Raw genomic sequence first — 25,851 nt, 5'->3', positions numbered from 1 at the left:
CAGGGTGGGCTCCCTTTTCTGTCAGGCAGTCCCCTTCCAGTTTTAAGTCAGGGAGACCTTGTCCTTCAGGGCTAGTATCCAGCAGAGACTGTGTCCCAGCACTCTCCCGGATTCTCCTCCTCTCTGGGAAGGTTACTGGACCGTGATCTCATCCCTGAGCTGGGACATGGTTAGGCAATGTGCTGTGCTGGCTATTGAGGCTCTGGGTGACAGGGCTTGCTCCGGAGCCATGGACTCAGCTCTGTGTGCATAGCTGAGTGGAGGAGGAAGAGTAGTTAGCTGTGTGACCTAAGGAAACTGAGGCATCTTCGTGAGGAAAGGGACGGACAGGAGGCAATGTGACGGTGGATACCACCACACAAGTACTAGATGTCACCACACAAATGCTGACCACATGCTTGTGTAATTGGGGAACGTAAGGTTCAGGCAGGGCGAGATGGTGCCTGAGGTAACAGAGCCAGGCAGGTCAATCCGCTGAAATTCCAAGCCTGGAGTCAAAGACCTGTTCTTCTGCATTCCCCGGTACATTAAGGTCCTGCCCTATCTCACCTCGCAAACATGTAACACTTCCAAGAGGATAGAATGGAGGGACAGAAATAAGAAGCCCAGCTGCAGAGGCCACTTCCAGACACAGGATCAAATGCGGGCCTCAGAACACTTGGCTTCAATGTTGCACTCTAGCTGCACGCCCTCCCTCAAGGCCCATTTGTAACCCACTGAAATCCATTGGTTTCCAAGGATTCCCGAGGCTGCGAACTGCAGAGACTGCCTGCTGTCTGTCGCCAGCCACCTGATCTCCCTGGAGGTGTCCCCACCGCCCACTCTGTCCCAGAACCTATCCGGCTCTCCTCTGATCACTGTTCATCTCAGACACAAACTGGTGAGTGAAGGGCGTTTCCCCCGCTGGCTCTGGGTATGGCCTGCATGCCTGAGTCCTGGCGGGGAGAGCCGTCGTGGGCCTAGTGCTGGGTAAGGAGAACATTTTGCTCCCCAGAGTTCATCTCCTTCTGATTTAGTTCTTGAAGCACATGGTGAGCCTCGCCAATGGACATGGGCTAAGATTGAGTGAAGAGGCTTCTACCCCCACCCCCCTACCCCCACGCACTGTGGCTCTCCTAGGCAAGTGCAACCCTTATGGGTATGCCCCTGGCTTATGGGATCATTTTGTTGGGAGTAGAGGGACAGCTGTCCCAGGGTCTCTTAGCAGGCATGACATGGTAAGCAGGATACAGAGCTCAGCTCTGTCGTGCGTTGCTTCGGAGCCTGAGAGTGACACCTCTTCTTTGGCGTCATCGGAGGGATGAGCTGTTTGTCCTGATGCATTCCTAAAGAGGTTCCGTCATCTTTATGTAGTTTTGCCTGTGGGCAAGCTTCTGACGTTCTCGGTAGCCAGCCCCGCTGTGGACCAGGAGGGAGAGAAGCTTAGCCAGGTTCCGGTGGGTGCAGGCAGGATCTTGGTTGGCAGTGAGTGTATAGGCAATGAACACACCCAGGAACAGCTTTGGGGAACTGGTTCCATTTATCGGGGAGTGGAGGGGGTAAAGGCTATTTAAACCATTGCGGGGGGAGGGAGTGGGGGCTATCCGGGTAAGCATACATCATTGACGGGGCATGGTTCTGGTGATGCCTCATTTCTCCTCACATGAGGAGAAATTCCAGGAGCTGCTGGGCATGACCTTATAATAAGATAGGAAGTTTAGGGGTTGGGGATTTAGCTCAGTGGTAGAGCGCTTGCCTAGCAAGCGCAAGGCCCTGGGTTTGGTCCCCAGCTCCGAAAAAAAGAAAAGAAAAAAAAAAGATAGGAAGTTTAAGCTGTCTACTGGCTATACGACCTCCTCTGGTGAGGCAAGAGTGGAAAGGTCAGGGGACAGGGGACAGGGACCAGGACATGCAGGCCCGGCAGGGCAGGGCATGATCCTATTCCTGTCCATCTCAGAATGAGATTTCTGGGGTTTGGACACGTTTCGATCCCACTCTCACTCCAGGCCTGCTCCTCCCAGCCCCATGGCTCCCAGGCCCCACAGGTGAGAAGGGCAGAGATAGGATCTGATGTGCCATTTGTTCCTAAGACGCTCATGTGGATGTGTGTATGCTCAGAGGCACCGTCTTCCTGTGCATCTCTCAAAGGCTGGTGGCTGAGCACCCACGGCATGGGTCCCCGAGGCCTTGGGAACCTCAGCGTTCCGGCTGAAGCTCATAGAGAGAGAGAGAACTCATGAATCATAGCAGATAGGAGGCATATTGAGAAACACATTCAGGGTTGTTCTCTGGAGGCAGGACGAAGCAGAACAGGAAGTGGGACAAGCTCCACTGAGGGCAGAGGGCAGAGGGCAGAGGGCAGAGGGCAGAGGGCAGAGGGCAGAGGGCAGAGGGCAGAGGGCAGAGGGCAGAGGGCAGACAAGTTTTATGGCATCCATACTCCAAGGAGAGCACACCTGCTTGTGTGCCCCTTTTGATGTGTACACGTGGGCTGGCATGCACTCAGGCTGTCTGGAACAAAGAAATCCAAGATGTTAGGTACACGTTTGTTTCCGTACTCTTCAAAGGGAGCCAGCCGTTCCTGCTTTTCTCCCTCTGGTTTGCCTTGAAAGTGGCTCCAGGCTGTTCCCAGAAACCCTTTGTCAGCTGCACGGGGCTTCTGGGCCCCATGCCCTAACCTGGCTTCCAGGGCTCCCAGGATTCAGGAGTTTCCTCTGAGAATTTTGGGTTTGCCATGAATAGCACAGCAGCTGGGCCTCTGGAGAGTTCACGTCTACCCCCAAAAAGAGTCCTCAATTCTAACAGAGCTCCATCTTGCTTTCCTCATCTGGTGCCCCCTGGCCATGCCACCATGGGGGTGTGGAGGGAGGAGGGAGGGAAGGAGGGAAGAAAGGGGGGGGGGGAGAGAGAGAGAGAGAGAGAGAGAGAGAGAGAGAGAGAGAGAGAACACAGAAGTCTCTCAGGCAGTTGTCTTGGTGGGTGACAGTGACAGATTCCAGTCCTCCACTCCAGTCCGTCCCTCTTGGAGTCATCTGTTTATGTGTGTGTGTGTGTGTGTGTGTGTGTGTGTGTGTGTGTGTGTGACTCGCTTCTGAAGATGGAGTTTTATAGATGGCCCAGGATGCACTAACATAGAGTCTTAAAGACCGATTATCCCACTAAGGTCTTATGGTCCTCAGTAAACCAAGAGTTCACCACCCAGATGTGCGCTCTGCCTAGCACACTCTGAATGGAATGTAGGTGCAGGTCTCGGGTGTAGGAGGCTGCCCCACTCACTGGCATGTTCATGGGGAGGCAGCAGGAGGGAGGGGCGCCTGCCCACCTGCATGTGCACTGACTGGTCCTGTTGAAAAAGAGATGATGGCTTGTGTGGGGGGACTCAGACAACCACGGCTTCCAAGGAGCTGGTGAAGCACTGCAGACTGACCTGAATGGGGCTGTCTGTTCTGGGAACATACACACTTCTCTCTCAAAGATAGGAGAAGACTGGACTGTCTGGAGTGCTGAATCTACTTAAGAAGGTAGTGGTAGGGTCAGTGAGACACCTCAGCGATAGGGACATTCGCAACCAGACCCAGACATCCGAATTCAATGCCGGGGATTCATGGTGGAAGGATAGAACTGACTCTTAGCAAGTTATTGTCTAGCCTACACATGTACGTACATATGCACATGCACGCGCACACACACATGGAAGCATGTATGTGCACACACATGCATGCACACATACACACAAACACGTGCACATGCACGACCACAAACATATACACAGATGCACAACCACACATGCACATGAGCACTGGGGCACACATGCACACACATGAGCACACACAGACACATGCGCGCACACACACATAAACAAAAATGTAATTTAAAAGAAGTCAATGGTGGACTCGCTGGCATTGCCCTCCCCGTCTCCTAGCTCCCTGTCTGTCTGGAGGTTTGCAGGCTACAGACAAGGGAGCCAGCCTGAGAGGAAGGGACGGCCTTCTGTCGCAGTGGGATTACGGGTCCCAACTTCTCAGTGCTGTTGGTGGTCATGTGGAAGACTCCACTTCTGTTTCCTGTGAAGTTCTGGGAAGGTGCCAGTTTGCAGACGGGAAGGGCGGGGTGGGGGGAGGAAGGGTAGGCGAAGACACATTCCCAGCTTACTGGTCGGTTGCTAGATTTATTTTTAACAAAGAGCTTGAATGAGGGATTGTGCCTTAAAGAGCGACTGGGGGGAATTTTTATCCTACCAGAAGTAGTAATTAAAGATAGTCATGAGGTTTTTTTCTCTCAACTCTTATGTGTGTGTGTGTGTGTGTGTGTGTTGTGTGTGTGTGTGTGTGTGTGTGTGTGTGTACGTGTTTATCTGTTTTTGTTTGGTTGCTTGAAGGTTCATGCTATCCTCCAGAGGATGCATAGGAGGTCTGCTGCTGCGGCTGCAGCTGCATGAAGCAATTCCTGTGGCATCCTCCCGGGGGCTGATGGGAAAGAACAGAAGGAACTGGAGGAGGCTTTAACATTTGTCTCCCCCAGCCATGTCCATAGAGCATGGGACGGGGGCGGGGGTGGTTACAGCACTGTCTTCCAATGTGTCAAAGCACATACAGGCTAGGGTTGAGGTTCCAGGCTGAGGGGCTCTCTCTTCTTCTCATGGCATAGGCTCCTCAGGGTCTCGAGAGTATAGGTACCCTGCAGGTTTGCCTTTAATTGCTGCGATAAACACCTCGGCCACAAGCAAATTGAAGGGGAAAGGGTTTGTTTGGTGTATGTGTCCTGATCACCGTCCGTCGTGCAGGAACCGAAGCAGAGGCCAAGCAGGATCAGTGCTGCCTAGCTTGATGCTCAAACTTATGTTCCACTAGCTTTCTTCTCTCTACCTGGACCACCTGCCCAGTGGTGGCGACACCCACTTGGTCCTCGCACATGAATCATTAATCAAGAAAATGCCATATACACTTGCCTACAGGCCAATCTGATGGAGACGTTTTCTCAGCTGAGGTTTCCTCCTGCATAGTTTGCTGAGCAGGTACCTGGTGAATTCTGGGGGTAGCTACAGTAGAGGCCCCCCAAGCCCATAGTATGGCAGTCTGCTAAAAGACCCTGGGGCTTAAGGCTGTATCACTCTGAACATTCGGCGTCCTGTCTACCAGCCCTGATGCTCAGGGGACAGAGGATAAATGATCCAAGGAGGTTCTGGGTCAAGTCAGTGTTTGGAGCTGTCCCTCTGCTGACAGAGGTCCCGCCCAGGCTCGGTGTATCTATGGAATGACCAGACCACAAGGATGTCTGATATGCTAGATCTTAGGCCACTGTAACAACATTCTCGACTCCAGCCCCAAGGCTGGTTGTTTTAGTCCATGGTCCACTCTAAGTGTACCAGAAGTTAGACCTTCTCTTGGAGTGCTGTTTCGCTCCTGAGAGTCCATGCCTATGGAACGTGGCACATATCCACCCAGCCTTCTAGGACTCTGGGAATGATAGTGTGTGGGAAACTCCAAAGGCTCGGGGATCATGTGACAGTTCTCCAGTCTTGTGTCCCCATGGAGCTGGAAGATAAGTCTGCATGGCACGCTCGGGCATGGGATCCAGATGCTAGATATTTCCGTAGCAACTGACCTCTGTGCAAAAACAGCTGTGGCCTCTTGACTCAACAAGATGCTGTCAAGATGTGGGGTTGTGGACACTGTTGATAAGCTGTAGGGCATCCCGTCCCATCGGTAGCCTCTGTTCACTGAACTTCTGGAGCGGAGTCCCCAGCTGGGACAACCAAATACGTCTCCAGACATTGCCAAGAATGCCCTGGGAGATTCCCAGTTGAGAACCCCATCTGTCTGGAGTTGTAGTAGTAACAGCTACATTGTTACTATTGTTATCTAATATTCCATTGTGTGCCCATCCTATCCATTATAGTCAGGGGAATCCTTGGGTTATTTTCCACTTGAGATCTTTAAGCAGCATCACTTTTCCGTTTCTTTAAAGGATAACATTTAAAAACCAATGGTTTACAGTTATTCTTTTGCTATGGTCTGCTGTGAATGAGAAATTTACTTTATTTGTGCATATGTGTTTCTGTGTCATGGCATATGTCATGAGACCAGAAGATAACTTCTGGCGGGGCGGGTCAAGTCTCTTGTTCTGTGTGAATCTCGAACTTAGGTCAACAGGTTTTGGGGCAAGCATCTTTACCCACTGAACCATCTTGTTGGCCCCCTGAGAAGTCTGGTACTGTTAACAAAACATTGTCTTCCTTTGCTGTGGCACTCTTGGGAACCTGGTAACCTCTCTCTCTGCAAACTGGGCTGTGCTGTGATAAAAATATCTACAAATGTTTGTTGCAATGAGTCACGTTGTCTCTCTCTGCTTTGCTTTAATTTTCTTTTGGTGGGGAGGTTGCAAGGGCAGAGGGCAGATACGAAGGGACAGGGAGATGAGTGGGATTGGGGTATGTGGTGTGAAACTCACAGAGCATGAATAAAAACTTTTCTTTTTTTTTTTAAAATCCATCTGCAGTGCATGTTGAACTCTGATGGACTCCCAACTGGCCTCTGTGGAGATCAGTGTGCAAACACTCAGTTAATGTGGCGAGGCCAGCCATGCCGTCTTTCCCAGCTTTTGGTCCAATCTGTCTGACTGTCCAGGCCAGTTGCCATGAACTCCCTGGCCATTTTCACAGCTGTGTCAGAGCTCACACCCTGCCTTTCCCTGTAGCATCTGGCTTTCCCCGGTCAAGCTGTACAGACAATGCTCTGATGAGACGCCACATGCCCACTCAGGTCTCGCTCTATGATAACGTCTTAGAAATTGAATGGTTTGGTTAAATGGCCAAGGATTTTTTTTTTTTTGTCATTTCTAATTTGCTTCCGATGTCTAAGCCAAGTAATGTTCATGTTCAGAGGGAGACAGCAGACTCGTGAGCTTGGGCTCCCGACATGAGCTGTGGGGGCTGGGGTAACTCAGGGCCAACTTCTGCACTCCCATCTGAAGAGCAGGGCAGGAAACACCCTTCCAGGAAGCCACCTCTCTATATAAGTGCCATATGCCTCCCTACAGAGTAGACATGGCCGTGAGATCGCTTCAGGTCAAGCGACGGAACACAGCCAGTGTCTGAATGCCCAACCCACACACAGCCCCCTCCCAGTGTGGGCTGTGCAGGGAACATGCTAGAACATTCCAGACCTACCTGGTGTGTGCTCACTCCCGTTGGGTAAGAGCCTGGGAGTGTAGTTGCTGGTCCTGGGGGCAGACGTGTCTGTGTACGTCATTGATAAATAGCACCAGTGACTGATCCCATTTTCCCAAGCATCCCATACCGCAGCAAGCGTGTGAATCTGTCTTGTCATGTTGGGGATTGTCAATCTTCTCAAGTCTGGCCAGCCATGGGGCTTGTGTTGCTTCCTCCTGGTTTCCATTTATTTATTTTTTTCTCCATGACACCGGTGACCTCTTTATGCTTTTATCGGGCATTCTCATACTCTCTCATGTATAGAAAGCGTCTCTCCCATCTCCCCAGTCAGTCACTGCTTCTGTTTCCCTATCGATTTTCAGTTCTCGGCCCTTCTCGGATGCAAGGCACGGGTACCGCCAACTCCTTCTTCCGCCGCGTCTGGCCCTTTTGCTCTCAGGGTGTCTGTTGATGAGTGGCTGGCTTTAAACTTTCATGCAAGCCCATTTATCAAGCCCCTGACTCGAGCCTCGTGCCTCTTCGGTGTCCTGGTCAAGAAATCTCATCTGACTGGAGGTCAGAGAGAAACTCCGGGGGCCGCTTGAAGCATCCCGCCGAGCTCGCTTGCATTAACTTCTGCAGTTGTCTAATTGTGTCTGTGTGCGATGAGGCAGGGCCATGATTGATTTCCCCCACACGAGTGCCCAATTACAGGGCTCCACCTGTTGGCAAGATAAACCTCGCCTTAGGCCGCTGTGCTTCCCTTCCCATCCATCAAACTGGCTGCGCTCACCTCCCTAACTTCAGTGGCTTTACGCTCAAGCCGCGCTAACCCTCACGCTTCGCCTGGGCTGCTGATGGTGGAGTCTACATTTTAACCACTGATGTTCACGGGCGGATGGTGCCTTCAGAGGGATTCTAAGATCAGCACCGTCACCACCGGGGCTCGTTAGCCCGCTTCCCACTTAGCTCTAAACTCTGATGGGCAAAAACTTGCATCTGCTTGTTTCTGTTTGAGTTCCTTTGATTGCCCGGCAACTCGGAGAGAGCCCTTCCCTGAGTGGCTCCGCCATCTGCATTTTTTCTTTCAGATCATGCACTCTTTCCTCGGTTTTATTTTAGGGGGGGAATTGCTGTGTGCTTCATTAATGATTTCTAAGAGCCCTCCTCATCTTACAGATAGCTTGTTGCCCGCTGCAATGTGCCACCGGTGTGTGTGTGTGTGTGTGTGTGTGTGTGTGATTTTTTTATTTGACACTTTTTGCCTCGTGCAAGTTAAAGCGTTCTATATTGTCAAGGCTGCCAACTGTTTCCTCTAGAAAGATGTCCCAGCTCCCCACGACCGCTGTGACAAATCCACATAAACCCAGTGGTTTGGAACAACATTGCTTTATTTTCTGAGAATGCTGGAGGCCTGGTGCGCAAAGTCAGTCTCCTTGTGCTAAACTCCAGGTGTCAGAGGCCCAGGAGGGCAGCTCCTTTCTTGCCTCCCCGACTTCTACAGACACTCTTAGCTCTAATGCTTCCTTCAAACGTTTATGGACCAGCCATTCTGTTCTGTCTCTCCGTCTCCCCACTCTCCAGTTCCCACCCTGCTACCTCCCTTTCCCAAGGACGGCATGGTGACTTTGGAACACTTAGTGACCTTTGCTTGAAGGGCATTGGCACAGAGCCTTTGCCACATGGAGGCAGCCCCTCCCTCCTTCTCAGGACTGGGGCGCAGGCTCCATAGGCAGACAGTCATGGTCTTTATCAGAGAAAAGGACTTCGTGGGCTGACACAGTCTTCTTTCCTCATCCATTTGGTGGCTGAGATTTTGTGGGTGTGTGTATGCGTGTGTTTGAACCTTTCTTCTCTGGGTGACAAGATACTCAAAGCGTCAGAGGAGTGTCACGGTGTCACTCCCACACCTGATAGAGAAGCATAGGGTTTCTCTTACTGTGTATCAGGGCACTGAGGGACACTGACCAATGACTGAAGATGTAAAAGCCATTTGGCTTCCTTCTAGGGATCAGCTCTGGGGACTGGACAGCAAGGCAACCTTTAGTCTGCCTCCAAAGGCACGGTCACCCTCTTCTACTTCCAGCCCCGCCTGTGTGGAACCAGGCAGCTGATCAGGCACCTCTGTGAAATGCTACCAAGGGCCTGTGATCGGCCTGATCATCTCCCAGTGTTTGGTTCCAGGATTCTGGCAATAGTGACTCACAGAAAGGGGATCCTTGCCACACAGGTATCCTTTGAAGCTCCCTACAGAGTCAGACACGAGCCGAGCCCTACCCTGGAGGACACACAGATAGCCAGGGCCCTACTGAAGCCCAAACATGGTAGGAGGGGCTCCTCCATTGCCAGTCAGGCTTGGGAACCCGTGGTGCAACTTTGCAGAGAGATCCAAAGCTTCACCCTCCCCAGGCAGTGTGCGCTCTTCCAAGTCCCCTGTGGGTGTGTCGGCCGATGCGTTCTGACACCAACTTTGGAAATTCTGCATGCTGGTGGGGTTTCTAGCTCACTCTGATGCTCTTGTGCAAACCTCCCAGCTTCGATATGTCACCTTTTATGGGGAAGCCAGCCTTTCTCATTTGCGGTGGCTTGTGGTCTCCAAAAAGGGAGCTTACATTGCACCGGGCTATCATGTGACTCTTTAGTTCTCAGAGGCTCTGTAGGTTTGCTCCCCTGCACGTTGGGAGGCAGTGGATGGTGGTGGGACTAGGGTCTTAGGTCACTGGGAGCATTGTCCCTGAAGGGAATAATGGGACCCCGTTCTCCTCCTCTTTCTCTCTTTTATCTCTGGCCATGAGGTGAACCGGTTTGCTTCGCCATGCTTTTTTTTTTTTTTTTTTTTTTTTTTTTTGCCATCTATTGCCATCTGGTACCTCAAGTGAAGTGGAGGAACTCAGAAAACTAGGAACTCAAAACAGCCCGGGCTCGTGTTTGCAAGAGGACAGTAGTTGTTACCTGAGCCTCTTCCTTTACTGGAACTGGCGAGGCTTGCCCTCCATATCCCTCCTTCAGGGCACCATTGTCCTCTGTGAGTGTGGTCGCTGACATTTCCGTGAGGCCAGATCTGTACTTTTGTACGTGGCTGTCCTGCCAGGTGTGGCATATGGCACCCAGTAGGAGCTGCTACTGCAGGGGAAACACCCTATTCCTGTAGGGTGTAAGTAACACAGACTGAGCACACAGGCTGGGGGCAGCAGCGGGCACAGAGAAGGCTAATGCATGGTTTGTACTCACAGGGTCTCGGGACCTCCCCTAACTCTGGCTCTAGGGGGGAGGCCATAAATTCACCAATGTTTCTTTTTTTTTTTTTTTTTTTGGTTCTTTTTTTTCGGAGCTGGGGACCGAACCCAGGGCCTTGTGCTTCCTAGGTAAGCGCTCTACCACTGAGCTAAATCCCCAGCCCCACCAATGTTTCTTATTTTAGCAACTCATACCTGCTCAGTGTCCACCTCCGTTAAACCAAGACATCACCAGAGTAGGTCCCCAAGCCTCTGTAGGGTCTGAGGGCTACAAGAGGTTCCAAGGTTCATGTCTGTCTGAGGAGATGCCTGGGGCCTCTTGTGGCTACATTACATGGGCTGCTTTTTTTATCTTGTGTGGCTTGCGTGTGCCCTAGAATGCACTAGGTAGACGTGTGTACACTTGGCTTCTCACTTTTGTACAGTTGAAGGGTATGGTGAGGTGAAGTGTGGGATTTTTCTCCCGTTGTCAGTCAGGACTCACTGACTTCTCAACTCTGATGGGTGTCTGGACAGGCAGCTCTTGGTGCAGAAGGAACGCACATCCCTTCTGCTAGAGTTGACAGGTGACAACAGAGATGAATCATGGGGGACACAGTGGTTTCTGGGACTGTGAACAGGGAGAGTCTTAGCCAGAGCAATTTAATAGCAACTTCCCTGGGCCCGTTTCCACAGCTGCTGGGTGAGTTAGAAAGACAGGCACAGGGTGTGCCTGAGCCTCGGTGTGCATGGCTTGCTCTGTCCCAGGCTGGACAACTGAGGTCCAACTTCCATTCACATCTAAGTCCTATGCCCCCATCTTCCAGTATTATCTTTGTCTCTACCATCATTTGGCTAAGATAGCCACAGCCTCCCAGCTGCCCACTCTTTCAGACTTGCCCCTTCTTTTTTTTTTTTTAAAGATTAATTTATTCATTTATTATATATAAGTACACTGCAGCTGTCTTCAGATACACCAGAAGAGGGCACCAGACCTGATTATAGATGGTTGTGAGCCACCATGTGGTTGCTGGGAACTGAACTCAGGACCTCTGGAAGAGCAGTGGAGTGCTCTTAAACACTGAGCCATCTCTCCAGCCCCAGACTTGCCCCTTCTTATAACTTAGTATCCAGAGGACTATTCAAAATGTGGCTGTAAAGACGCCTCAGTGGTTAAGAGCACTGGCTGCTCTTACAGAGAGAGAGGACCAGGGTTCAGTTCCCAGCTTTCACTTGGCATTTACCAACCATCCGGTTTCAGGGTGCTCTGTCGCCCTCTTCTGGCCTCTCTAGGTACTGCAAGCATGTTGCGCGCATGCGGGCAAAACCGCTCATGCGTATAAAAAATAGGTAGAAATTAACAAATCTTCAAGTGCTTTAAAACGGTCACCCATCTGCTTAAAACCTTTCCCTGTGTCCTCTACACGCCTAGCCTCCAGCCAACACAGCTTCCTTCTGGCTTTTCCCCACACTAATCAGGACCTTTGCTTCCTCCAAAATGGAATGTTCTCTTCCAGGGCCCTGCATGGTTACCACCGTCCCAGATTCTGTCCCACAGTCCAACCATCCTCAAGAGCCAGCCACACACCCCAACCGCATTCCGTCACGCTCTCCCGCTACCTTTATTTCCTTTGTAGGGGTGGACGCAATCCTATTGTTGTTGTTGTCTTTTGTCTTCTCTGGTAAAAAGGAGATGGGTGGAGGTTGGGTGGGGGAAGGGAGAGAGGAAAAAGAGGAAGCATACACCACCAGTGTTTGTTGACTGAATAAGTGAACGAAAGAAGACTTTGTACACAGTTCCCTGAGCCACCTGGGCACACAACTGGTCAGGATGAGCCAAGTCACACCACCCGAGCTCTGAGGACAGTGGTTGTTACCTGAGCCTCTTCCTTTACTCATGAGGAACTGGCGAGGCTTGCCCTCCATGTCCCTCCTTCAGGGCACCGTTGTCCTCTGTGAGTGTGGTCACTGACATTTCCGTGAGGCCAGATCTGTACTTTTGTACGTGGCTGTCCTGCCAGGGGTGGCATGTGGCACCCAGTAGGAGCTGCTACTGCAGGGGAAACACCCTATTCCTGATTCCTAGTCAGCTGGGGGCATCAGACCCAAGGCTCGCAGTTAACTCATCCTGAGAGACTCACAGCACTGAACTGGAATAGAGCAGCTCTGGTCTCCACAGTTGAGCTCAAGCCGCCCCTGTTTCTCCACACTCCCGCCTAGGCTAAAGCCCCCACCGCTTCCCCACCAAGCAAAATTCTCTTTGCTGTGCCTAGATGATGGCTCAGGGGAAGTCACCCACCCCGCAGAGGAGTCTCACTTACTTCTTCTCAGACTGGACAATGGAGAAACTGCAGGAGGCAGAGGCTGAGACAGGCTATTGTTAAGTCCCAGAGAAGCCATATTATAACGATGGTAATGGGGGTCAAAACAAAAGGAGAAAAATCCGCCCACTTCCCTAGGTCTGGGTCTAGCTTCACAGATGTCTAATGCACACAGAGGGTTACGTGGTGGGAATTACAATGTAGACAGAGATCTGTTTCCTTGGCTAATTATTTCCACTGTCTCCACAAAAGCAAACTGGTCTCTGGGAGATTTATTCACACAAAAATCAGTGCAGAGGGGAAGCCGAGGGCTGTCAAATATCTGGTGTGCTCCTGGTTTATCTCGCTTCTTTGCAAAACGGATCCGGGTTTTATTTGTTGATGGGGAGGGGTAGGTCTGATGCGTTGTGGCTCTCCTGTGGAGGGCAGATGATAACTTTCTGGAGTTGTTTCTTTGTTTCCACGAAGTGGGCCTTCTGGAGTTGTTTCTTTGTTTCCACCAAGTGGACCCCCGGGGGATCGAACTCAAATTGTCAGGCTGAGCGGCAAGCGCCTTTCCCTGCTGAGCCATCTCTCCAGCCCCACATATGGTTGAGTTTTAAAGATGACTTGGTATTAGTGGAGTGTGACTCTGCTTAGCTTCTCTCTCTCTCTCTCTCTCTCTCTCTCTCTCTCTCTCTCTCTCTCTCTCTCTCTCTCTCTGCCTGACTCCTCCAGCTGGCACCTGGGTCACCAGAGACACAAATCACCCTGAAGCTGAGTCTTGTAACCAAGGGGATGGATTCTCCACCACTCTGACTGTGCCACACACTGTGGTTTCTGTCCCAGCTTTTAGAACTCATGCAAATGCAAAGTTAAGTCATGGAGTCGCCTACTCTGGCATTTGGCAGCTCAAGGCCACTTCTCCTCCAGAGAGGAACAAGGCCGCTGGCGACGCAGGTCTATCCTACTGTTATGTTCTTTGTCTTCCTGCACGGAGGGCCAAGGCTGAAATTGAATATTTGCTTTCTGGAGCAGATGAGGCAGGTGCAGTGCCCAGGGTCAGTCACCAAGTGGCCCAGTACATGTGAACCCCTTACCATTTGTGCCCCCTAATGAAACAGAGGTGACAGAGGGCCCGCTTTCCTAAATCGAGAATATGGCCAACAGTGACAGTGTGAGCTGGCCTTGAGGGTGGGATTAGAAGAAAAGAAACCTGAGTTCCACCTCACAGCTCAGGGCATACCCGCCCCATCTTTCGAAGGCTGACTGTGCACACTGATGGGTGAGCATCTCAGCGCGCGCGCGCGCACACACACACACACACACACACACACACACACACACACACACACGAACTCATCTACATGGGAATGGGGCTTAGGCTAACCTGGGGGCGAGCACTGCCTCACGGGAGAGGAATCCTGGGCGTCTGTGTTTGTTTGCTTCTCCGAGACTGGAAAGAGCGCTGTGCAGGAATGCAAGACACTGGGAAATGGCAGAAACAGCCAGGGTGGATTCCCTGTGGTCTGTGGGCACAGAGCATCTTGAGGAATCCATGCTGTCTGGGGCATTTTCTGGATGTTCCTCTCTCTCAGTGATGGTGAGGAAGAGCCGCCCTGACTTCCTCTCTTCCTTTCTGTTTCAAAACAGTGAATTGTGAGCGGATGCCCACTTTATTACTTTATTCAGTTGGTTTGGTTTGATATTTGGTCTCACTTAAGGGCCCAGGCTGGCCTGGAATCTCATACTTGCTAGGTAGCCCAGGCTAATCTTAAACTCATAGCAATCCTCCTGCCTCTGCTTTCTGAGTCCTGGGATCACAGTTGTGCATGGCTCAGGATTTACATATTCCATTGGTGTGTGTGTGTGTGTGTGTGTGTGTGTGTGTGTGTGTGTGTGTGTGATGGGGTTATAGATGGGAAAGGCACCGAGTTTCACGGGTGTCCTACAGCTGCCTCAGAAGGAATTTGCTGTATTCAGTGAGAGGATTCCTACCTCCTTGTAGTCATTTTTCTCATCGCTGTGAGCAGACGCCTGGCAGAAAGCAACTTAGAGGAAGCAGATTTTATTTTGCCCCACAGTTCAGGGTGTACAGTCCACCGGGGTGGTGGGAGCGGCTTGGGTCTGTGGCAGCGGGGATCTGAGGCTGCTTGTTGGCCTCTCTAAGGACCAGGACAGAGAGAACAGACAGCATGCAGGGCTGCTCTACCAACCCCCAAGGCTATTCAAACACTGCAGTTTTCCTGACCTGTTCTGGAAGGCATACCCACCCCATGATGTCTTCCTGCCTAGCTCTCTTCCATGGGTCTTCTCAGGTAACTGGGTGAGCCATGGGGTGGTATCCATACAACTGGGGTGATTAACCAGGTGTGCATGCTTGGGAAAAAGCCTTTTGCCCTGCTATTCTTCAAGTCAGAATTTAAGGGGCCAGGCCCTCAATCCATTCCACTGGTGACAGCTGAAGCTATGTTGATTCATACACATTTTTACCCAGGGAATAGTCAGTCAGGGGGCAAAACCTCTATTCCCCTAAGTGTCTGACCAGACCATGGCCTCCCCTTCCGTACTGCCCAGATCCCATCTATATAGGAGCCCTCTTATCCAGGGCTCCTCTCTCAGTTGGAGCCTCAGCTGTCCTGAAGGGGCAAAGGGAGGATGAGGGACAGGGAAAGACACTCTAGGTGACATGACAAGGTGGTATGTGCCCTTGGTGTCCCAACATTGAGAGCCCCTGCAAAGTTAACTCTGCATATTTAACAAGACGTTGCCGTGTAGACCCATGGTCCCCTCCTGCAGCCCCACCAGGAGCACAGGGAGGGCTGTGAGAGCCACTTGGGATGAGAGATAAAGTTTTCTGGGACTGTGTCTTGGCCAAGAAATTTTGAACTGTGTCGCGCCCACCTCAACCGGCAAGGAAGACGCAACACCGTTGGATCCTTCTCAATCAGCCTTTATTGTAGGAACACCTTATTGATGATACGGGGACCCCGAGGAACAAAGGCACTCGCCTTAAATATAAGACAGGCTGTGGCTGTAAATTTGTCCACTGGGGATTGGTGGAGCATGAAATACCTATTTAGCATGAATATCACCCTGGCCTTGTAGGTGCTGGGGGTCTGTCAACACATGTGCTGTAGGTGTTTACCACAAACGACCACCGGATGTCGGCGCCATCTTTAGCCGCTCCCTACAGAACTGAAAGGGGAAGGTGGAGATCTGCCTACCAGAAGCATGCAGGCACAGCACTGCTTCTGACCGTGCACCCACTGCCCAGCCACATGCAGCAATCTTCTGTGTATAGTGTGAGCATTCTTCTGCCCTGCACACTGCAGAGATGATGGTCTGCTGGCCTCTATCACCCCGAGGGAGGGAAAGAATCTTGCCCCGAGGTCTGAGCTTTGACACTGGGTGACTAAGGTCAGCTCCGGGCGGAGCTTTGGCCACACCAGTTCCATCCCACAGGAGGACATTAGCTGCTACATGGACCCAGGGGTGCACTCAGGACAAAGTGAGCAGAAAGGGCTGCTGGGACAGGCAGGGGGATGAGCTGGTAACTTAATTCAACTGTGAAGTGCGTGAATGGCCTCGAGGGTTATAGATTAGCCCTGCGTGCTGTCTGCTCTCCTCCAGATAGGATTGGCTTGTTTGCTTAGCTACAGAATGGAAACTTACACGGGGTTGACCCCTGGGATAATTTTCTTTTTTTAAGAATTTAGAGCAGGACGGGACTGACGAGTAGGCTCCCATGGGCCTCCCTGCAGCTTTGCTGAATAAGGTTCCTGGGCCTCCCACATGATGGGCCACGCAGACCGATACATCCAGCTGGGGTGAGATCACATGTCAGCAAAGGCGCTTAGTTTAGGTCATGGGAGGACAGACGTCGACCTGTTACCTATAAAGCCTGCTTATTTGGTGGGGGTTCCTGAGGAAGGATGTGGCTCAGTGAAGAGCAGTATCTCTGAAGGGGTGGTGGCTGGCAGACCAGGGTCCTCCTTCCCCTCCCCCAGAGTTCATTTCTGCCCAGCCCATTCTGCTGGTGGCAGTGCTGGCTGTTCTCTCTGTGGGTCCTAGACACTGAGGCTGCAGATTGGAGAAGGGCTGCCCACCTCTCTGCTATGAACGCATGGCCTCTGGGGAGAGTTAGATGGGCCGGTGGTAAGCAGGCCTGGCTGTCCTTGAGGCTCCTCGGATGGACAGGGTGGGGTCCCGCTGGACTCCATGTCAGCCAACACTCAGATCTGCAGTTTGTCCCACATGATCATAGGTTATGGAGCCAGCTTCTTTTTATAGTTCTGCTAAAAGACTGCGGAGAAACAGCCCCTTGTTTGAGGGTGGGGCTGGCCCTCTCTGTGTCTTCCACGGCAGCAGTCCCAGGTGTCATCGTTACTACAGGTCTGACTTTTCCTCCTGCTCAGGGCGAATGATGGAGAAGAAGGGAGAAAGACGGGAAGAAGACAGACCAGCTCTAAGGGGCTAGTGAGGGCTGAGGAGGGAACCCGGGAGCTTGCTAAGAGGAAGTGCCTAGTTAGTTCCATTGTCAGTGGTCAAATCCCTTGGTCTCTGGCCTCAGTTTCCCTCATTGGGTGGGGCCTTTGGTGCTATTTGAGCAGAGGGCTGTGGGATTGCTCAGCGAGTACCGGTAGCAGGACTCAGACTGTGTGGCTGGCTTCCCAGAGGGAGGAGGTCATGGCAGTCCTGATGCCAGATGTGACCTTGTGCCTTCTCTGAGCTGCCCTCTTGTCTCGTCCCCCCCTACCTTGTCTCTCTTCCTTCAGGAGGTGTGCAGTGCCCATGTTTGCCTCATGTTGATAAACTTGTCTCCCGGAATGCCTGCCTCCCTCTCGTTTTAGCGCGGTCAGCCCATCGTTCCCAGAACAGAGTGCTTGTAGTATAATGTTCTGGTCTGTACCAAGTCTACGCCAAATGACCATTGGATCGGGAGCGGTCCTCCTGTGGGGGCAGTTAACAAGGTTGTGAGAGTCTCTGGCTATCCATCACCGGCATGACGACTGGGGCGTTAAGGTGGCTGCAGGGATGGAGTGGGAAAGCTGATCCAAGGACCAACATCATGGGGATTTCCTTGCTAGGATGGGAGCAGGTCAAATAGTCAAGCCACCTGGCTCAGTTGGCCATCCTATGGTAGCATTAGTCAGGGGGTCCCAGGGGCACCCAGAGGCAAGATCTGCAATTGGAGTCTGGAGGTGAGGTGGACGCTGTTACCAGGCACAGATGTGGGCCCTCATGCTGAATAGTAGGGTGACTCCTTGGAGCTCCCTGGGTGGTCAAGGAAATGGCCTCCGCTCTACCTCAGCTGGCTTTGTCCCTGTGGAGCTGAGCAAAAGTGTTCCATTTATAGAGTGCCAGGAAACGGGTTGGAGACACGAGGTTCCGGAATCGTGTGCAGGAAGCTGGGGATTTGGCATGTCCCAGCCAGAACAATGGGCTTGCTGCCCACTGGTGGCTCTTAGCACATGTCCCCATCTTCCCAATGGAAATCACCATTATCATCTGCCCGGGCTCCAACAAGACATCCCCTGTGGCAGCTGTACCTAGGAGGTACCGTTAGCTTGTGTCCTTGGACGTTTCCAGGATGGTCGTTTTTCACTTCTTGGCCACACTGACATCTTTCCCCTCATTTCCTTCCACTTGTGTGTCTGGACAGGAAGCTCTCTGACATCTAAGTGGCGGGGGCCAGAGGGAAGAATTATATCACGCAGCAGGGTAGGGCTCTGAGACACCTGCCCTTGAGGGCAGCCCAGGACACGGGCTACACCATACGGGCTACACCTTGCCGTAGCATGCAGAAGGCTGGAGGTTGGTGCTGTCCACCCAATGGTCATTTCCCCATGATAATATCATGGCTACGTTCTATTAGATCTGGGTGATGGTCCCTATGTCATTTCTCCTTTTCTGGCTGCTCTCTGTGGGATTGCACTTGCTCTGCCAGAGGTAGGTGGCGGATGCTGATAGAGCCCAGGGAACCCAAAGGTCTTGCCCTTTTACTTGCCTGAGTCTATGTGGGCATTCCACTGTCTGGGCCATTGCCAGCGATAAGTGTTTTTCTTGGATGTGTTTCTTTGTTCAGGCTGTTTAATTCAGCTAAAGTGCTCTGCTGGGCAGGGAAATAGGCCTCTCAAGTAAAAGCCTTTTCACAGAGCACCATAGTGCTTTGGAAAAGACCCGAAGTGGTCCCCCCCACCCCCGGGAGTGACAGGTGCTTCCCAGAAGCAATCAGCCATAACCCCATAGTAACTCCTTAAATAGGGCTGTTTTTCTGAACTTCAGGGATCGTGAAGTGAATAAATAGAGCCTCTCCTTTTCCCAGGGTCATGGAACCCAGACCCACCCCACAGTGGGAGGCAAGTGTCTGTGTGCAGTGCACAGGGGGTCTCGCCGATGCACTAGGTATTGGGGAGTGAGGCACAGGTCACAAGTAGGAAGGAGTTCAGTTTTCAACGTATTTCTTTCTCTATTCATTAATTTTGTCATTTGACAACTTTGCACACGTATATAATCCATACTGACCACTCTGATGCCCTTACCTACTCCCAGACCCCTACCGTCCCAGGCTACGAGCAATATCACCAAGAAATCTTTCTTGCTTTTGTACCTATTTGTTTTGTGACCCGCTGAGTTTAAACTGTGACCGCTGGTCTGTTGAAGCCTAGTGGGTTTGGTGACTCCCCCCACCCCCGGCCCCACATCCAGAGTCTGCCAATAGCCAATAGTTCAGCAGGAAGAGGTAAGATTCCCCCGACTTCCCCTCCCATCCCTGCCTGATTATAGACCAGGGCTGCTCTGGGCTGTCCCCGTGCAGATGACTATAGTTGGGAATTCATGATTCCACAAGGACTGTCAGAGCTAGAAAGGGCCGTTTCACGGCTGTAGCTTATCTTTCAGCTCTTCCATGCATTCTGCCTCTCTTCTGCTATGTTACCTGAGCCCCACATCCAAGGATGTGATATAAATATCTTTCTATTTTTTTAAAGATCTATTTATTGTATGTATGTGAGTACACTGTCGCTGTCTTTAGACACACCAGAAGAGTGCATCGGATCCCATTACAGATGGCTGCGAGCCACCATGTGGTTGCTGGGATTTGAACTCAGGACCTCTGGAAGAGCAGTCAGTGCTCGTAACCGCTGAGCCATCTCTCCAGCCCCGTGATGTCAATCTCTTGCGAAGGACTGGTCCCTCAGCTTCAACTTACTCTTTGCACAGCTATGAGTCTCTGTGTTCACTACCATTCATGGACCCAGGTTCCGGGGCCATACAACTACACCTACGTTTAGTTTTGCTGGAAACGTCACAACGTTCTGCTTGTTCACTGACACCACCAGATGTGCCAGTTTGTGCTGGTCTGTGCCGCTTCAGTTTCCTACAAGCTTGGTGCTTTTGCACAGGGATCTCCGTGCACTCTTTAATTCCTTCTGACCTTCACCAGGACAGCCCGCCTTTGTCTTGACCAGCAGGTCTCAGGGCTACTTCTTCTGCACCCCCCAAAGCATGTGACCATAAACCCAGAGGAACAGAATTCCTGGGGCACAGGAACCAAAAACCACACATATTTAAAGTCTGTTTGTTGTATCTGGGCTGCAGACAACCAGAAGACTAGGAATGTGCCTCTTACCAGAATCCCCTAGTCTTGTTTTCAACCATCCCCACCTCCAATTCCCCACATTCATCCTAAAGTGGCCCACAACCTCTCCACTGCTGAGGCAATCGATTTCCTAGAACATTCTGGGATTGGACAGCTGCACTCCGGCAGGGTATTGTTTTGTTAAGCTCCCTGCTGCCCGTTCAGTCATTTGCCTGTCAGGTGAGACCCCACTGTAAGTCTGTGGTTTTCCAGTTGGTGTTCCTCAGGCTGTGCTGCCTGGTGGGCAGCTCTTTCCCAGCCCACTGTCGCTTGCTTCCTCAACTGCTAACTGGGCATTTGGTCATCACTGTGTTGAGAACAGGTAGGGTCTCCTGTGGGGTCTCCAGGCCATGCCTTCTGGGTAGCTACTTTTCTGATTCTCCATATCAGAGACTCAGCTGAAATCTTCGCATGTCTAACCTCCATTTGTACCACCTGAGGTTGTCTCTGCTATAAATGGGATGTCGGTGAGCATTCTTCCCAGCAACCTCCCTGCTACCCTCTACCTGCTCCTGCCCATCAGGGCAATCCACCACCATCCTGATGTTTGGGCTTCTGGGAATGAGATTCTCAAACTGCCCAGCTAGGCTGGGTAACTGCTCTGTGATACATCTGCTTAGACACTATCATAAATAGCTTCTTCACTGGTCCCTATCCCACTTCTGACCTGTCAAGACTTCATTTGATTTCTGGGGGTGAGTGTGTGTGTGTGTATGTGTGTGTGTGTGATGTGTGAGTGTGTATGAATATGAGTGTGTATGTGTGTATATATAAGTGTGTATATATGATATGTGTGAGTGTGTATATGAGTGTGTGAGTGTGTGTGAGTGTGTCTGTGAGTGTGGGTATATGTGTATGAGTGTGTGTGTATATGAGTGTGTGAGTGTGTATATGTTTGTGTTATGTGAGTGTACGCATGTGTGTCTGAGTGTTTATGTCTGTGTTTGAGTGTGTGAGTATGTATGTGTGAATATGAGTGTATTTGTGTGTGAATATGTGTATGTGTGTATGTGTGTATGTGAATGTGTGTGAGTGTATATGAGTGTTGTGTGAGTGTGCATGTGTGTATATGTGTGTGCAAGTGCATATATGTATATATTAGTGAGTATATGAGTGTGTGAGTATGTGTGTGTATGTGCAAGTGTGTGTATGTGTGCATGCATGTATATGAGTGTGTGTATGAATGTGGGTGGGTGAATGTGAGTTTATATGTGTATATGAGTGTGTGTATATAAGAGTGTGAGTGTGTATGAGTATGTATGAGTGTGTGTGCATGTGTGAGTGTAAGTGTGTGTGTAATTAACTTGTGGAGGAAGTAACTGGAGACTTAGAAGCAGAAGGATGCAAGGCGTGCTCATCTGGGCCTTACCTGGGCTTCTCTGGCTCCGCCTGGCTCGTTCCCTGAGTCCCTGTGCTCCCGCACAGAACTGCAGCTTGAATACTAGCCAGGCTTTAAGACCTCATTCTTCCCACTGAAGTGTAAATGTTGTCTGGCATAGACTCACTGATTCCCTCCCTATGGACATCAGCTAGTTCTGAATGTTTTGTGGCTATTAGGCAAATTTGTTTCAGTAGTTATGGAAGCCTCACCAATGTGAGACATTCCCTGGAAGGGCTGGTCCTATCCGCTAGTCCCTTGTTAATTAATGAATGACATTCTGCCTTTCTCCTGTGTCTGTAAGGACGTCTCCCTGCACCTTTTAAACTGTTTTGCCTTCACCGGGGAGAAGATCTCAGGAGCAAGTTGTCTATTTTCTTAAACAGTGTATGCGTGTGTCTGCACACGTGTACTTGGGGCCCCAGGAAATCGGGATTGAGCTGTAATGTTTACAAGCTTATAAAACGGAGTAACAGATGGGGACATAAGAAGCAAGGACAAAGCTGGGAGGTAGCTCAGTGGGGAAGGAGCTTGCTGAGCAAGGAGGAGAAGGAGTTCAATTCCCAGCCCCACTTAAAAAGCCAGGCATGGTGGTGACAGCTACCTGTCACTCCATCAGAAACAGGCAGGTCCTTGATGCACTCTGCCCAGACAGCCTAGCCTTCTCTGTGAGCTCCAGGCGAATGGGAGTCCTTATCTCAGAGAAATGAGGTAAACAACAGCTGAGGAATGATACCCAAGGCTAGCCCCTGGTCTCTATATGTATCCACATGGGTGGACTGATATGAACACCCAAGCATGCACATGCACAGGCACACAGCAGTGCATACACACATGCACACACACACACACACACACACACACACACACACACTACACAGAAACAGGCACCACTATAGCTTCATTGAATATTTGATTTCTCTTCGAAGTAACCAGCTACTTTTTTTTTTTTTTTGTGGGAAGCAGCACTTCCATATGGCATATTCCAGGGTGCTCAGTCGCCGCGATCCACCATTAACAGTCACAGAATCAGTCAGAGAGATAGGGATTTCACAGCCTTGTAAGCCCGCACGATCTTTCCAAGGACAGGAGGGACCAGTCAAACCCCAGAAGCTTGTTAGCCACTCAGCCGAACGGAATGGATGAGCCCCGGGCCAGGGAAAGAGCACAGGAAGATTCATAGCTCTTGAGAAATGACCCTTGAGATTGACTCCAGACTTTCACATGCATGCATGCACACGTATGCACACACTCGGAGACAGGGGTGGGGAGGAGCGAGGGGGGAGAAAACCCAACACAGTCTGAGTGACAGGCTCAGGTCTAACGAAGAGCGTCTTCACGATGCTCGACACAGCAGAATCCAGGGGCGGGAAGGACGAGGACGACAAGGTGGAGAGGCCAGGATGGGCAGAGCAGGTATGGTGTGTGGTCCAAGCTCCACCATCTCGCCTTGTATCGCAGCAGAGCGATGGCAGAGGGAGGACTGTGTCCATCTTGGGAGAGTCTTCTAACTAGGCATCTTGAGAACGACAACTACCGATACGCACAGTTCTCGGACAAAGGCCTCTGAGACGGAAACAGGCCAGCCATTCAGCCAGCAGGCAGCCTTTGTGCAAATAGGCTATGGGTCTGTCGGGTGCTGGGCTTTAATAGGGCAGGAGCTGAGCACAGTCCCATCCTGTGGGTCTGACCTACACCTGACTCTGTCCCTTAGGAGACCGGATTTGTGTCTGTGAGGATGAAGGAACAGGTCAGAGTGTGCAGAAGATGAGTACTGAGCCGATGTCACTAAGGTCTATTGGAGTCACCTGAGGAGACAGGTGACCCCCCCCCCCGCACTCCCCCCTTATTCTACCTCCCAATCTAATACTCAAGTCACCTCCCCGTCCTTCTATGGCTCTGTAGATGTTAGGGACAGATCACAGCGCATGGCTGGGTTCTCCCAGGGAGGGAGACCACAGAGAGCAGGATGACTGTCCAGTTCTCAGTGGATCTGGTAATGGGTGCTGTGTAGAAGGCGGTTGTAGAAAAATATGTAAAATCCCGACCTGGGGTTTCTACCCTGCCTTTAGCTATTAAGGTCTCAGACGAAAGACACACTCACAGCCTTTATATTTATGATTAATTCTAAACAGCCCAATAGCTGGGCAGCTGCCTACCCTCCATGCTACTTCCCCATCGATAACTCCGAGTTATTACTTAGTATTTAGTGTGCTCCACCTGGGCTGCTCTTAACTCCAACTGGGAAGCCCTCGGGGCGACGTTCTCTTGACCCTTAACCCTTGGCAGCCTCTCCTTCCTCCTCTGCTTCTTTCCTTCCACTCTGACCCCAAGACCAGGAAACCCACATCTCGCCTGCTTCTCTTCTTCCCAGCTATTGGCTGTTGGCGTCTTTATTTACCGATCCCAGGCAGGGTCCCTTAGCTGGCATCAACAGGAGGACTCGCTTGCCTCTGGGGCAACCAGCGTGGCTGGGCCCAAATTATCATTAGAATGCAAGCCGCATCGTGCCCACCCACTGCAGGGCAGGGTGGTTGTGAGGGTGGGGCCCACTCTGGGGCGTTGAAACCTTGGGAAAGGAGAGTGTGTAGACGTGAGAGGGAGGGAAATACAACAGTGGATGACACCTCTGGGGAGCCTGCAGGATGAGTTATGAAGGAGGGCTAGAAGGGTTAGGTCTCCCAGGCAGCTGCAGCAGGGCGGACAAGCTCAGAAGGTGTGCGCGCACGGGGTGGGGTGGGGTGCGAGCATGTGTGCGTGTGTGATGGGGGAATGAGATGGTGGGACGCATAGGTGGATGGATAGACAAGCAAATGAGTGGTAGAAAGGTGGAGTGGACGGGCAGGTGGATAGGTGGGTTGATGGTCACATGGGGGTGGTAGGTGGGGACCGGGAGGGGCTGTTGATAAGCAGGAGAATGGGTGAGTGGATGGGCAGGTACAGAAGGCTGAGGGGCGGGTGGATGGACAGGTAGGTAGATGGGACTGGTGGACAGGTATGCTCAGCTAGAGTAGAAGACGGTGCTGCAAAGGGAGGGTGTCCTTCCTCCCTTGGGCACCGATGTTACATCTTTCCCATGAGGGTCTAAGGTGTGCAAGATAGGACTGGGTTTGTGCTGTAAAGACAAAGGAGGAGGATGGGTGGCAAGACAGCCAGAGTGGCTGTGGAGGAGGATGGGTGGCAAGACAGCGAGAGTGGCTGTGGAGGCTAGTGGTCAGCGACCTCAGCAGCTGGACCGGGGTGGCCACGTGGCAGCTGTGCTCTGCTGCAGTAGAGTGCGCATGACCGCAGGAAGCGTTTGCGTAGACTGGTCTTCTATGGGTCCCACCCGTGTCGGTCAGTGAGAAGGAACTTGATCCGTATGAAAGGAGGTGGGGCCATTGCAAAACGGGATGGGGATGTGGCTGTGGAAGGAGGCGGCAGATCTAAGAGAGATGGGGTGGGGCCAGGGTAGAGAATGCTTCCTGTCACCAGAGGCCTCTTCAGAGGGCTCTACCAGTGGCAGGACCCCTTCCTGTGTCCCAGACCAGAGTACAGATCTGACCTGCTCAGGACAATGGAAGGTCAGTTTGGGTCCAGAGGAGAGTTCAAGGACAGGTTTCCTGGTTCATTAGAGACACACCCTCTCCTAGCCCAGCTGTCACCAGAGTTAAATGCCTAACTTCTGGCTCAGTGTCATCTCACCCTCCATGGGCTCCTGAGCATGCTCTGCCTACCCCTACGTCTCCATCACTGAGGGAACAGCAGCTGTTTAATGCCAAGTGTGGCTTCAGGCATGGAGGACTTTGTGTTAGACCTTCCCCTGAGTGCCTGGTAGCTGTGTGGTACCTGGGCAGAGGGATGATCTGAAACCCTCTCTCTTCTGTTCTGAGGCAAGTGGCTGGAAGTCCAAGTTCCCATGCCTCTCCACAAAGCTCCTTTTCCCCCTCCTCTTCCTCCTCCTCCTCTTTCTCCTCCTCTACCTCTTCTTCCTCTTCTTCCTCCTCTTCCTCCTCTCCCTCTCCCTCCTCTCCTTCATCTCCCTCCTCTTCCTCTTCCTCCTCCTCTTCCTCCTACTTTTCCTTCTGCTCCTTCTCTTCCTCTTCCTCTTCTTCCTTCTCTTCCTCCTCCTCCTTCTTTCGAAACTCAAAAGCATCATGCAATTGCCTCACTCATCCATGCAGGCTGTTTGTGAGCTGATAAGAGAC

General features: G+C 51.6%; 1 protein-coding gene across 4 annotated transcripts in view; it reads left to right on the top strand.

The window, feature by feature from the left end:
- The window catches only part of Adgrd1 (adhesion G protein-coupled receptor D1), a 114,798-nt gene that overhangs the window by 45,542 nt on the left and 43,405 nt on the right, over positions 1 to 25,851 (top strand). For all 4 annotated transcript variants that reach the window (XM_017598511.3, XM_001070157.9, XM_063271783.1 and 1 more), the window contains one exon: positions 739 to 880. In XM_017598511.3, coding sequence (XP_017454000.1) covers positions 739 to 880 — 142 coding nt within the window. The remainder of the gene's footprint in view (positions 1 to 738; positions 881 to 25,851) is intronic.

This window comes from Rattus norvegicus, chromosome 12 (genome assembly GCF_036323735.1).
Source record: "Rattus norvegicus strain BN/NHsdMcwi chromosome 12, GRCr8, whole genome shotgun sequence".
In the NCBI taxonomy this organism is placed as follows: Eukaryota; Metazoa; Chordata; class Mammalia; order Rodentia; family Muridae; genus Rattus; species Rattus norvegicus.
This window is presented reverse-complemented; position numbering and strand designations above follow the sequence as displayed.